The sequence below is a fragment of the Cyprinodon variegatus genome, unplaced genomic scaffold, assembly GCF_000732505.1.
Source record: "Cyprinodon variegatus isolate N-32 unplaced genomic scaffold, C_variegatus-1.0 Scaffold559, whole genome shotgun sequence".
Taxonomy (NCBI): domain Eukaryota; kingdom Metazoa; phylum Chordata; class Actinopteri; order Cyprinodontiformes; family Cyprinodontidae; genus Cyprinodon; species Cyprinodon variegatus.
The window spans coordinates 22,967-34,004 of record NW_015151012.1 but is presented as its reverse complement, the minus strand read 5'-3'; the positions used below and the strand labels follow the sequence as shown (position 1 = coordinate 34,004).

The window sequence follows — 11,038 nt, the reverse complement described above, 5'->3', positions numbered from 1 at the left end:
ATATATATATATATATATATATATATATATATATATATATTATAGTATATATATATTTTATTATTATTTTTTAAACTGTATATTTCTTCGCTATGTACGTAATACTAAGGGTTTAGGCCCCATTTTGTACATACAACACCTTTACAAATAAAGCCCCAGACATATACCTTCTAGTTGGCACGTCAGAGCCTCCATAGAGACAGTTTCTTGTCTAAAACAAAATATGAAAAAACTGTACATTGTACAAATCAATATTGTAGGCAAGGAATAAAAATAGAATTGATTATTTAATGCAATAGAGTGTGATTTCTTCTTGTTAAAACAACCAAACTGTAGTTGTTATTTTATATAGGATTATTATACTGGAGAAATCCTCCACCAACTTTTGTTTCTGGGCCCTCTTTGTATTACAAGAAACCCATTTATTTATTCAATTCAACCGACCCTCCACCCTCTGATTACACTGCAAGGAAACATATCCCTCCACTTCAGGAACCACTGTTCTAATGACTTTGATTTGGGTTTTGATTGCAGCATAAATCTATTCTCTTAAGAAAAATAGGAAATTCTAACAACTCTGGTTGATGTGAAGTTGGTAAATTTCACTCATCAGATTCACATTTCTATTCCTAACAACAGACTATGAGTGGATATTTGTAAAAAAAAAAAAAAAAAATATCACATTTGTTAAGGTAAAAACAAAATTCCCAGAAGTGTAAACAATGCATTTATCTGCAAAACAAACTGAGAGAGAATCAGAATCTCACCACACTGTAGATTCCTCTAGAGTTCAAAAGCTCAAGAGGAAGATGCCAGAAATGTCCAAAGCTGTCATTAACATTGTGACATTTACAGCAGGTGGTCCTGTGACTCAGCTGTCCTCGAAAGGTCTGAAAACAAAAACCTGTTATTAATCATTACTTCTAGTAAAATTACAGCCTCCTTTTTGACAGAAAATACAGTTTTAACCTTTGCTGCGTCGTCACTGGTCAGCCTTAAAATCTTCTCAAAGTACTCTGCTGCATCTTGCTGTTCATATTCTACATAAAGGGAAAAATAATATTTTGGTTTATTTTATATAGTCTTATTTCTTAACAAAAAACAATTGTTCCTTTTTCCAATCCTGTAAGCATATTCGAAATGAATATACTGGAGGATGCATTTCAAAATATTTGTTGATAAATAATACTATTTCAATAAATATATAATTTTTCGAAATACTTTATTTTTTAGAACATATAGGAGAAAATGTATTGCTTGCAAACTGTACCTCTCTTAATGCCCAGGGCTTCTATGATTTTTCGTGCGTTTGTTTTCTTGTCCTGTAAATTCTTAAATAGGTCTTTAAGATGACGATCAATATAGTGGTCCTTTACTTCCTCAGACCTAAACAAATAAACACAATCATGAATACAACACAGCTGCAAATTACATTTTATTTTCTTGCATAGAGTCAAAGAAGAAAAACGAAAGTACATCGTCTTTGAAAGGGGTTTTATTTTGAATGAAGGGTTTTACATGGAACAGAAATGAATTAAACTATCAAATATTAAGTCCCCAGATTCTACTATGTTACCACACAGTGTCAGTGAACATTTATTTCATCACAAGCAATAACATCAAATGTCCCCTTCACAGTAGCACCTTGGCCAAATTCTTTTGCCATTAAACTGTTTCCTGTTTGGCTATGGCTTTATGTTTAACCCATTTGTAGTTATTTAAAATTGTCTTAAATTTAAACTGTCATTCTGATTATTTTAGATTAACCTAAATATTTTGTTCAGTACCCCGAACCCTTTAACAAGAAAACCCTGGAACATGATTCTTCCACCACCATGCTCAGTTTGTCAGCTTACAGATCAATATGACATTCCTGCCTATGCAATTTATTATGCAAAATCTTCGGAAATTCAAATCCAAAGCCTGTGACTGAAATGTAATGTAATGACTTTAGTGTCTGAATGTGTGCATGTATAGACCCATTCATTTATTCACCCATGAATGACTGAATGTGGTTTTAGAACAGGGGTGGAGCTAGATGGGGGGCCAGGGGTGGCCATGGCATCCCTTAGCCAATCTTTGGCCAAACCTGTGGCCACCCTTAGCCAACCACCCCTACCATTTTTCCCCCTCTAATACAGATGGTGGCAGCAGTAATACTCTCACGTGGAATATTCAAAAGATTTTAGTTTTCATATATTACTTACTCTTTTTTCATATATTAATAATTACTAGACAACAAAAACACTGTGGTTAATTATACACATGAATTTACTAACATTAAAGATGATAAGTACAGAATTCACTCTTTTCAGAACTAGATTTTGTGTTATATAGGGTAAACAGAAAATGATGTGTCTCTGCAAGTCAATAAGAAGTCTTCAGTGAAATCATAGATAAATAACTATTTTAATAAAAACGTATTAAATAATCATTTTTTGTAGATATTAGTACTTGTAAATATCAATTTTATGCAGAATGACTATTGATACAAGTAGGTAAGAAATGAAAAAGGAATTAAATGAATGGAAAAGATATTCACCCCAGAACTCGAATCTGAAAGAATTGTATCTATTATACTTTTATTTAGAAAGCACAGATGTTTAAATATATGCATCTACTTGTTAGGAAAAGCTGCAGGAAAGTATAGTTTGTCTAATCTTTGGCTTGATAACTGAGGTTCTGGTGCCTAACCACTTTCAGCCACCCCTCAGTGGACATTGGTCATCGCCTGGCCATCCTTATAAAAATTATCTGGCTACGCCTCTGCTTCAGGGTCCCCTGACTTGAGGAGGTGCTTTGCTTTATAAGCAAATTTGTCATTGTTCATTTGTCTTAAAGCGAGGATAGTTTGATATATAAACATTGAAAACAACAAACCTGTTCACAGCCTCTTTGAACTCCTTGGTCCTAAACAGAACCTGCAGGATACTGTTTAGGTAGCATGTTGCTCCTTGATTGATCAAGCCGTAGTATGTGGCTGTAAAGAGATTTAAAAAAAAGCATGTTTGAATGGCTAAAAATGCCTAAATAAAAGTGATCCCAAACAATTCGACTACATTTTATTCTTAAATCTTTTCTTTTTATTTATGATACTGAGACTCCTTAACGATGACTCAGACTAATATTTATTATCATTATTATGAAATGTTTATTTTTTTGTTGATTCCTATGATGGGAAATTAAGGTAACATATATGTTTTTAAACGTGGGAGGAAAGCAAAGATTTTGTGATTCATTTTTGCATAAAATACTCTGCCTATGAAGCAGTCATTGAACAAATCTTAGAGCTTTTTCAGGCACATATAAATTACTGGACCACACAATATTTTATGTTTTAAACTCATTACAATTTACACTATTTGTTTTTATACTTGAATGTCAAGATAAAACTAAACATGAAAATTATCTGTGAAATAGAATAAATTATGGGGTACCAGAGATACAGAAAATATTTGACTCCCTAAAACTTCCTGAATGCTTTAAACACCAAATAGTTCAAACATTTGCCAGATAATCTCAAACCTACCTTCTCTTTCAGTCGGCATATTTGGTCTGCTCTGGGGCGCAGTCCATGTACACTGGCAGACCTAACAAACATTACTTTAATGCAAATGTGATTTTGTATAAATTAAGACAAATGTAAGCAAAAATAATTAAAAACACTACAAAAACATTAACCTACCCTCCAAAAAGCGCAGTTCTGGATCCGATAGAACAAAGTTTAGCAGCGTATTGTTTATGTTGAGTTTGAGAAAATACTTTCTCTTTCTATTTATGTCACTACTGCAGGTGGGGGGATGTTGCATTCAAGATGCGTCGGAAATCTTAATTTTAAAGCATAACGCTTCCGAGAAACACATGTAGGCCAAGGGTATAACTTTGTTATCGCTACAAGGTACGTAAGTGAATAGCCACTGTCACTCATATAGGCTAACTTTTTAAAGTGACAGACCCAGAGCCATTAGAGTTAGGAGTCTTACCAAAACCTTTTTTTTTTCCTCAAAGGTTTTTGTTTATTGCAAAAACAAGATAGAAACAATATAGAACATTAATAATTGCAAACATATACAATAAAAAGGGCTTTACAGAACAGAACATTTATTTTAAAATGTCAAAATCAAATCTATGCTCGAGGGTTATAATTCTTTAAGCGCAGTTATAATTTGCATGGCTTTAGCATTTGAACTAAATTTTAAGAATTCTACATAGATTTTAATTGAAAATAATAAAATCTGGAAATAAGGTTCTTGTTGTAAATATTTGAAGGTGTGAATATATTTACCATAAATAATAAAAAAAATGTATAACATTTAAAAATCCTGTTTTGACAAGTTCACATTTCTTAATCCCAAACAAAACATCCTTATCTGTTAAAGTAATTCTAAGATTTTTTTTTGATGAAAAAAAAAAAATGACATATCTGCTATATTTTGGTGTCTAATACCTACAGGGCTCTGGACAGAGCTAGTGACGTCACATCGACAGGCGGGACTTTGGAGCAGCGGGAGAGAGCTCTAAACATAGACAGCTGCGCCCGAGTTTCTTTTGACTACCGGTAAATTAAATGAGCGGAAAGGGGAGCAAGGGTGGAAATTATTCACGTCACAGGTATAACTTCAAAAAGTTATACCTGTGACGTAGGCTGACAATGTTGATAGTGTTTTCATTCAAGCCATTTAGTGCTGTTCATGGGCTTGATTTTTATTATTAAGATCTTTATTGGATGCAGTGTTAAGTTAGTTTTAGTAGAAATACCTTCAAATAAACAAACAAGCAGATTAAAATCACACTTTTTAAATATATCAAATAAGATAATACTGCTTGGAGAATAATATATTTGCCTTCAATCTGGAAATATTTGGATTAAAGATTGGATTAAGATTTGGATTAAAGATTAGCTAGATGCAGTGTTACTTGTTTGATCGGCCCTCAAACTAGCCCTGACTTTCAATCCCCATTGATCACATGTAGTTTAGTTATGAGAAAACTCAAAAGAATTAAGCTTGCAGACAAGGTTAAGCCATGATGTCCGAGAAAATAAATCTTTATTTCTCAGGTGGTATACCATGCAGATCTTTTTTAGTGCTTCGTTTGTGCAGATTTTTGCCGTTAAAACTATAATTTGTGCTGCTTTTGTCTTTAAGATCTCATGAATCTTGTGACTAGAAGTCTCGACGCATTGCATTTCCAGGTCCCACGGCCATCTTGTATGACACACCGGCAAAAAGTAAACATAAACAACAATGGACAGTGAGAAGAGCAAGTCCTGGATTTCTTATTACAAGTTGAAAATCATGGTGAAAAAAGGGAAAATAGAGTGAACTGACTGACTGGATCCCTATAAACCGAGATAGTGGACCATGGACCCCAATGAGGTTCTGGAGTGTTAGGATTAACCTTAAGTCTGTTAACCCTAATAATACCTGCCTGTTGTGTGTCATAACTAATGTTTTCTCAAGTATTTTATCCAAATAGGACAGTTCCTCTGACAGGCTATAGTTCTCATCTTCATTATGTATGTGGTAAAGATTTGGGAATGGAAGAGAGCAGTGTCCTTTAGTGAAGAACAAAAAGTAATATTTTAATAAGGCTGGAGCCATGGAGAATGTCTCTTCATTTACCGACGTGTTTGATCTAATTATGGGGCATTCTGGAGTTGTATAAAATGCTTCTTTAACTGAGATTCGGTGCCATTTCAAGAGATGTGGCAAGTGCTGCCTTCTGTAAATCAAAGCAAATTCTCTGTACTGAGTAAGATTACAATTTCTCACAAAAAAAAAAATCTGTTTTCTGTCATTTATCGTGGTTATTTAATACATATACATTAAGTGTTATTTAAAGAGTTTCTAAAGAGTGATCTCTTTTCAGAAAAATAGCCGCAGATAGAAAGCTTTAAGGTATAAACACAGAGCTTTCATTAAACAGGGGGGAACAGTATGAGATGTGTTTTCACTCACTATACGTTTGATCTGGTGATTTAATATGGTGTTATTAAATCATCATAGGACTAAAATGATCTTCAGATCAAAATTTTTAACTTGCTGTGGAGTCTAAAAGCTTTTACCAGTTTTAAATCCAATTTCTAAACTATTAGAAACTACTTTAACATTTGGACTAACTATGATAATGACATGGTTGAATTAGTCTGAAATGCTTTGACAGACAACACACCAGAGAGAGTCACATAAATAATATCATCTTTAAAGAGAAACGTGATTGTGAAGATGACTAATAATTTCATAGTTTTAGTTGGAATTAACCAGACTGACCTCGATGAACTATCGAAGCAGGTTACATCCAAAGGCTCATCAGAGTATATAGATATTGTTTATGTATTCTTATCACCTTCACAAAGTAATTGTTTTTTACAGAACTTTTAATTTGCATTTGTGTTTATTTATTGTTTTTTTTTTTCAGGATTGGTAATCCTGCAGTAACATTGATAGTGATCCATAAACTGAGACAGAAGAATAGCTTAAGAATAATAAACAGTAATTAATCAGCATAGAAATAAAACTGTAGTAAAGTAACTAAAAAACATTTAAATCAACACTGCTGTCTTTGCATCCATGTCCATCTTAATGCTTTCAGGAGTGATGAGCTTAGAAATTAGCAGGTTGGTCAGTGATGGAGGAAACTAGGTCAACCTGCTTGTCAGTCTTTTAGCTAAGAATAGTTCATAGGGTGTACACCTTGGTGTATCATATCTTTAGACTTTAAGGGGGTCTGGCAGATTTGAATTTTGAAATTTAGACTCTCTCAAACGCTGTTTTCTGCAATTTGAGGTAGAATGCAACAAACTTTTGTCTTCGTTTCAACACTACTTTAGTAATGATTAGGGTGATTAATTTAGTAATGAAGTATGTGTGCTTTATTAGAGGTGGAAATGTCATAAGGAAGACATAAGATCATTTTTAGGTACAATGTTATGTTTCACAGGTCAATTCAAACAATCAGAAAGTGTAATGCTATGTTCGCACTGCATTTTCAGAAGCAAAAAAAGCGCCTGCTGCTTTATTTTTTATGCTTTCGCATATTAAGGTATGTAAAGTGTATCCAGATGCATCTGATGCTTCTGCTGCTCCTGTTTTCAGTGGCAGAGAGTGGCTTTGCTATATTTGCTGTGATAAGTGGGTAAAAAAGCAGTTTGAATATATGTTTAAGTGAGAAAGTCCACCTCAAAATATTGTCTGAGTAGTCAGTTCATCAAGATTACAATCCTGCCTTCAAATATTATTTTGCTGTTGGAGCCTCTCAGACCCACACATACAGTAGGGACGATGCGTTCACATGGAATCCAAGCAGCAGCTGCCTCTTGGGGATTTTCCTGTACTGTTTGTGGTGGCTAGAAGTAGATGTTAGCATTTTTTAGGTAGAATAATACAACTTGTATGAGCCTGTAACAAGTACTGCTCTGATCTTCATTCATTTTCACACAATTAGCAGCTGATGACCAACATTTTTATTAAACCTAAAAACATACAAAGATCCATTAATAAATCCCACATAACCTAATGCACAGTGTGATAAAAAAGGAAAGATCTACAAAAACACAAAGTGATTCTAAACTAAATGCAGCTAGATAAAGCCAATAAAATGTAACGAGAAGATACCTGTAATAATGTGTTCTAACCTTGGTGGCTCTGGGTTTGATATTAGATATCCTGATCACATACAGTGAATCAAAACACATCTGATATTGTTAACTACAGGAGCTCATTCAGGTCTGTGGTCCCCTCTTGAAATAAGAAATCCAGGACTTAATCTTCTCACATTCCATTGTTGTTTATGTTTACTTTGGCAGGCGAGTTGTGCAAGGTTGCCACAACAACTGGAAATGCAATGCATGGTAAACTCTAGCCTTATATCATAATTAAAATCTTAAAAACTAAAGCAGTACAAGTGACAGTTTTGATGGCAAAAATCTCCAGAAATGAAGCACTAAAAATTGCAGATCACTTTGGTTTAGTGGGGGGATGGTAACCTCTGGATGACCTAAAGAAATAATCTTTAATATGTCTTACACAAAGTAGCACAAAAAATAATTTTTACTGCAATAACTGCACTAACCATTTAGTCTATTTGCAGTTTTTTTTTGTTTGTTTTTTTACATGGGTGGGTTGTCAATTCCACCACCATTTCAAAGAATAAATATTTAAACACAAGTTAGTGTAAAACAAAAAAAAACAAACCAGTATCTCAAATAATCTTTATTCTATTAGGGCCATTTTACATTGAAACAAACATGTTAAGTTTTTCATGAAATATATAATTTATTCCATTGAAAAATACCTTTGAAAAGATCTAATATAATATAATATATAATTAAACAGATTAATGATTGCCGTTCATTAGTCGTACATAGGTTATCCCCTTAATTTCTCTTATCGCAGTTTACTTGAACTCACCCCAATCTTTAAATACAAAGTCTTATGCTGTATTTCCCATTTTTATAGCTCTTCAAGAGGCTCCAGAGTGTTACACAATAACACAAATTGTTTCCCATAGATTTATATCATGGTTAATAATTAGACTTATATAAAGCTGATTAATATCAACGACAGCAACAGGGGTTTGAAAGAATATATATCACAAGTTAACAAATAACCAATAAATCAAACCCTTGTGTTTTGTAAACATTAATAGTATAGTCCCACCCCCCTCGGGCAGCAGCAACGGCAGTGAGAGTTTAAGGTGTTGGGGTCTCAGTATGAAGTCTGTCCTCCAGGGACCTTCAGCACCAGCTGGATGACGGACAGGTGCTGAATCCCATACTCAGACAGCAGGGATGAGTCTCCTTCCAAATGCTTGTCTGTAAAGATTAGTCGCATGCTGTCCTCTCCTGTGAACAAACAGACACAAGAGCAAATATATAGGACAGTTATCATCACGCACACCAATAAAAGGATTATATTTCCACAACATACATGTACACACAGGCCTATCAAAATACTCCAAAGTTTTAATTTATCTGTTTATACTGTTGTATTTGGCTGAAGGGACTTAATTGGATTTTTACTTTCAGTTTTGATTTTAAACTTGTTTTTGTATGCCGAATGTGTTAGTATCATGAAAAAAACTTAAAAATATAGCTGTTTCATTTATTAATTAGAAGTCAATTGAGTTCTGCAGCTCATTGACAATCACTGTTAAAGCAAAAAAAAAAAAAAAAAAATCTAACATGTCTACATATGATAGTAGCCTACCTTAAACAAATCAGCATAGACCTATAACTTTTGATTACTCTCTGTGTTGCTGTCGTGAGCGACTTTAAATAAACCCATAATGAACTGTCAGTGCTTTTAGTTTATCAAATCTTGTTTACCTGCTGTCTCTGGGAGCCTCTCCGCGATCTTTTCTTTAAGTTGTCGAACCGTCATTTTCTGCATCTGCTCCTCTGTGTTGCACAGATCAATCATCATCTTTTCACCCCTCAGTCCATGAACCACGACCTGGTAGATTTTGCCCATCTTTCAACCGTCTGCTGCACTGCTTTTCTCGCTGTGTTCCTTCAGCTGACTGAAGCCGCGACAAGTGACGTCACACCGAAAGTTTTCATACTTTCTATTTTCTGTTTTAATCGACGCAGGGTTTGCTGTTGATATTCTCCTTCAGCTCGCGCTGCTTTCAGCACGTATGCACCACATCATGGTGCACTTTGAACTCAAGCACATTTATATACTCTAGAACAACTATTTAAGTACTGTAACTTTATAACAGCAATATTAAAACAAATAAAAAAAATCTGTCTGTCTATATTCCAAATCTATGTCATGATTTATATATTTTTTGTAATTCTTTTTTTTTTTTCATTGTTATTACATTAGATTTTTTTCCTGTTTTTTATGGAAAGTAAACTTCAAAGGCATTGTATATTTGGATAGTAAAAAAAAAAAAAAAAAAAGAAATTCGGTCCAGCAGAGATACTTTTATGTATAAATGAAAATGTGCGCTCAGGGGGAAAAGCTGAACTGAAAGTAAAATGTGCCTTGCAAGTGACGTAGCAGCAGCTGTAATAGAGCCCGTCTCTCGGTTGCAGACAGACGCAACTTGCTACAATCTGAGGTGCTGAGCAGATCCAGGATGAGCAGACCGGGTCAGAATGAGAAAAGATTCGACCCAAGAGACACGACGCTGAAATTCGTAAACAGACCAGATGATCTGGATCCGATGCGTAAGAATAAAATATCCGGTGGTGTCTATGAGCAGGGCTATGAGCTAAAGTCAATAAATGAACGAAACTTTGAGTTTCATGATATGTATGTTTTTCGTTTTTGTAGTAATGTTTGATGGTACTGAATTTGTCCTCTGGTCTTTTAGCCCCGGAGGAAGGAGATCAGGGTCTCCGAGCTGAGATGTCCTGTGGTCATGCTGTTACTCCTCAATCTCTGACTGGGTGGTGTCGCAGCCTGCTGGATCAGGTACTTTCCAACATCTAGCCTAATTTGCTTTCATTTCAATGTTTACTTTTGTTTTCTCACCAGAGCAGTTGTTTTTGAAGTGTATACTCAGACTATGGCGAAACACTCCCTTAGCAAAAAGTAGTATACTTGAAGTAAATTCTATTAATAATACTTAAGTATAAGTATAAGTTTAGAAAGTATCTCGAACAATGTCCTTTAGTGTTCTAGAAGTATTGGTAAAGTAATACTTCTTGGAAATAAATTGGGACATTTTTAAGTTTACGAAAGTATACTGAAAGCATACTTTAGTAAACAATAAAGTAAACAATAGTATAGGCAAGTACTCCTGCCTATACTCTGGTTAAGTATATGAAATATAGTTTAGAATAAGTAAACTCTAAGTGCACTATGAAATTAGTGCACTTTTAGTGTACGTGAATAAACTACTTTTTGCTAAGGGCTGTCATGAAAGTCCAGATTAAAGAGCTTAACTGAATCCTAAATGTTAACAGTCCTATTTATAATAGAGATGTTTATACACTAGTATCTTTGACAATGGCATAACTATCAGTAAGCAGAGACTGCAGTTGCTTAGGGGCCCCCGTCACTGACATCTGGTTGGCCCCCTACGC

At 34.3% G+C, this 11,038-nt stretch overlaps 2 protein-coding genes across 2 annotated transcripts in view; one reads left to right on the top strand and one right to left on the bottom strand.

The window, feature by feature from the left end:
• LOC107095598 (probable ubiquitin carboxyl-terminal hydrolase creB) overlaps window positions 1-3,773 on the bottom strand; it is a 10,554-nt gene extending 6,781 nt beyond the window's left edge. Inside the window, exons 1-6 of the mRNA XM_015391755.1 lie at window positions 3,686-3,773; window positions 3,530-3,590; window positions 2,881-2,980; window positions 1,271-1,386; window positions 970-1,040; window positions 768-890 (exon numbers count right to left, since the gene is read on the bottom strand). Coding sequence (XP_015247241.1) covers window positions 768-890; window positions 970-1,040; window positions 1,271-1,386; window positions 2,881-2,980; window positions 3,530-3,548 — 429 coding nt within the window. The 5' untranslated portion in view covers window positions 3,549-3,590; window positions 3,686-3,773. The remainder of the gene's footprint in view (window positions 1-767; window positions 891-969; window positions 1,041-1,270; window positions 1,387-2,880; window positions 2,981-3,529; window positions 3,591-3,685) is intronic.
• A 6,262-nt stretch (window positions 3,774-10,035) lies between these two features.
• Window positions 10,036-11,038, top strand: part of LOC107095602 — a 2,951-nt gene continuing 1,948 nt past the window's right edge. Inside the window, exons 1-2 of the mRNA XM_015391761.1 lie at window positions 10,036-10,177; window positions 10,324-10,424. Coding sequence (XP_015247247.1) covers window positions 10,087-10,177; window positions 10,324-10,424 — 192 coding nt within the window. The 5' untranslated portion in view covers window positions 10,036-10,086. The remainder of the gene's footprint in view (window positions 10,178-10,323; window positions 10,425-11,038) is intronic.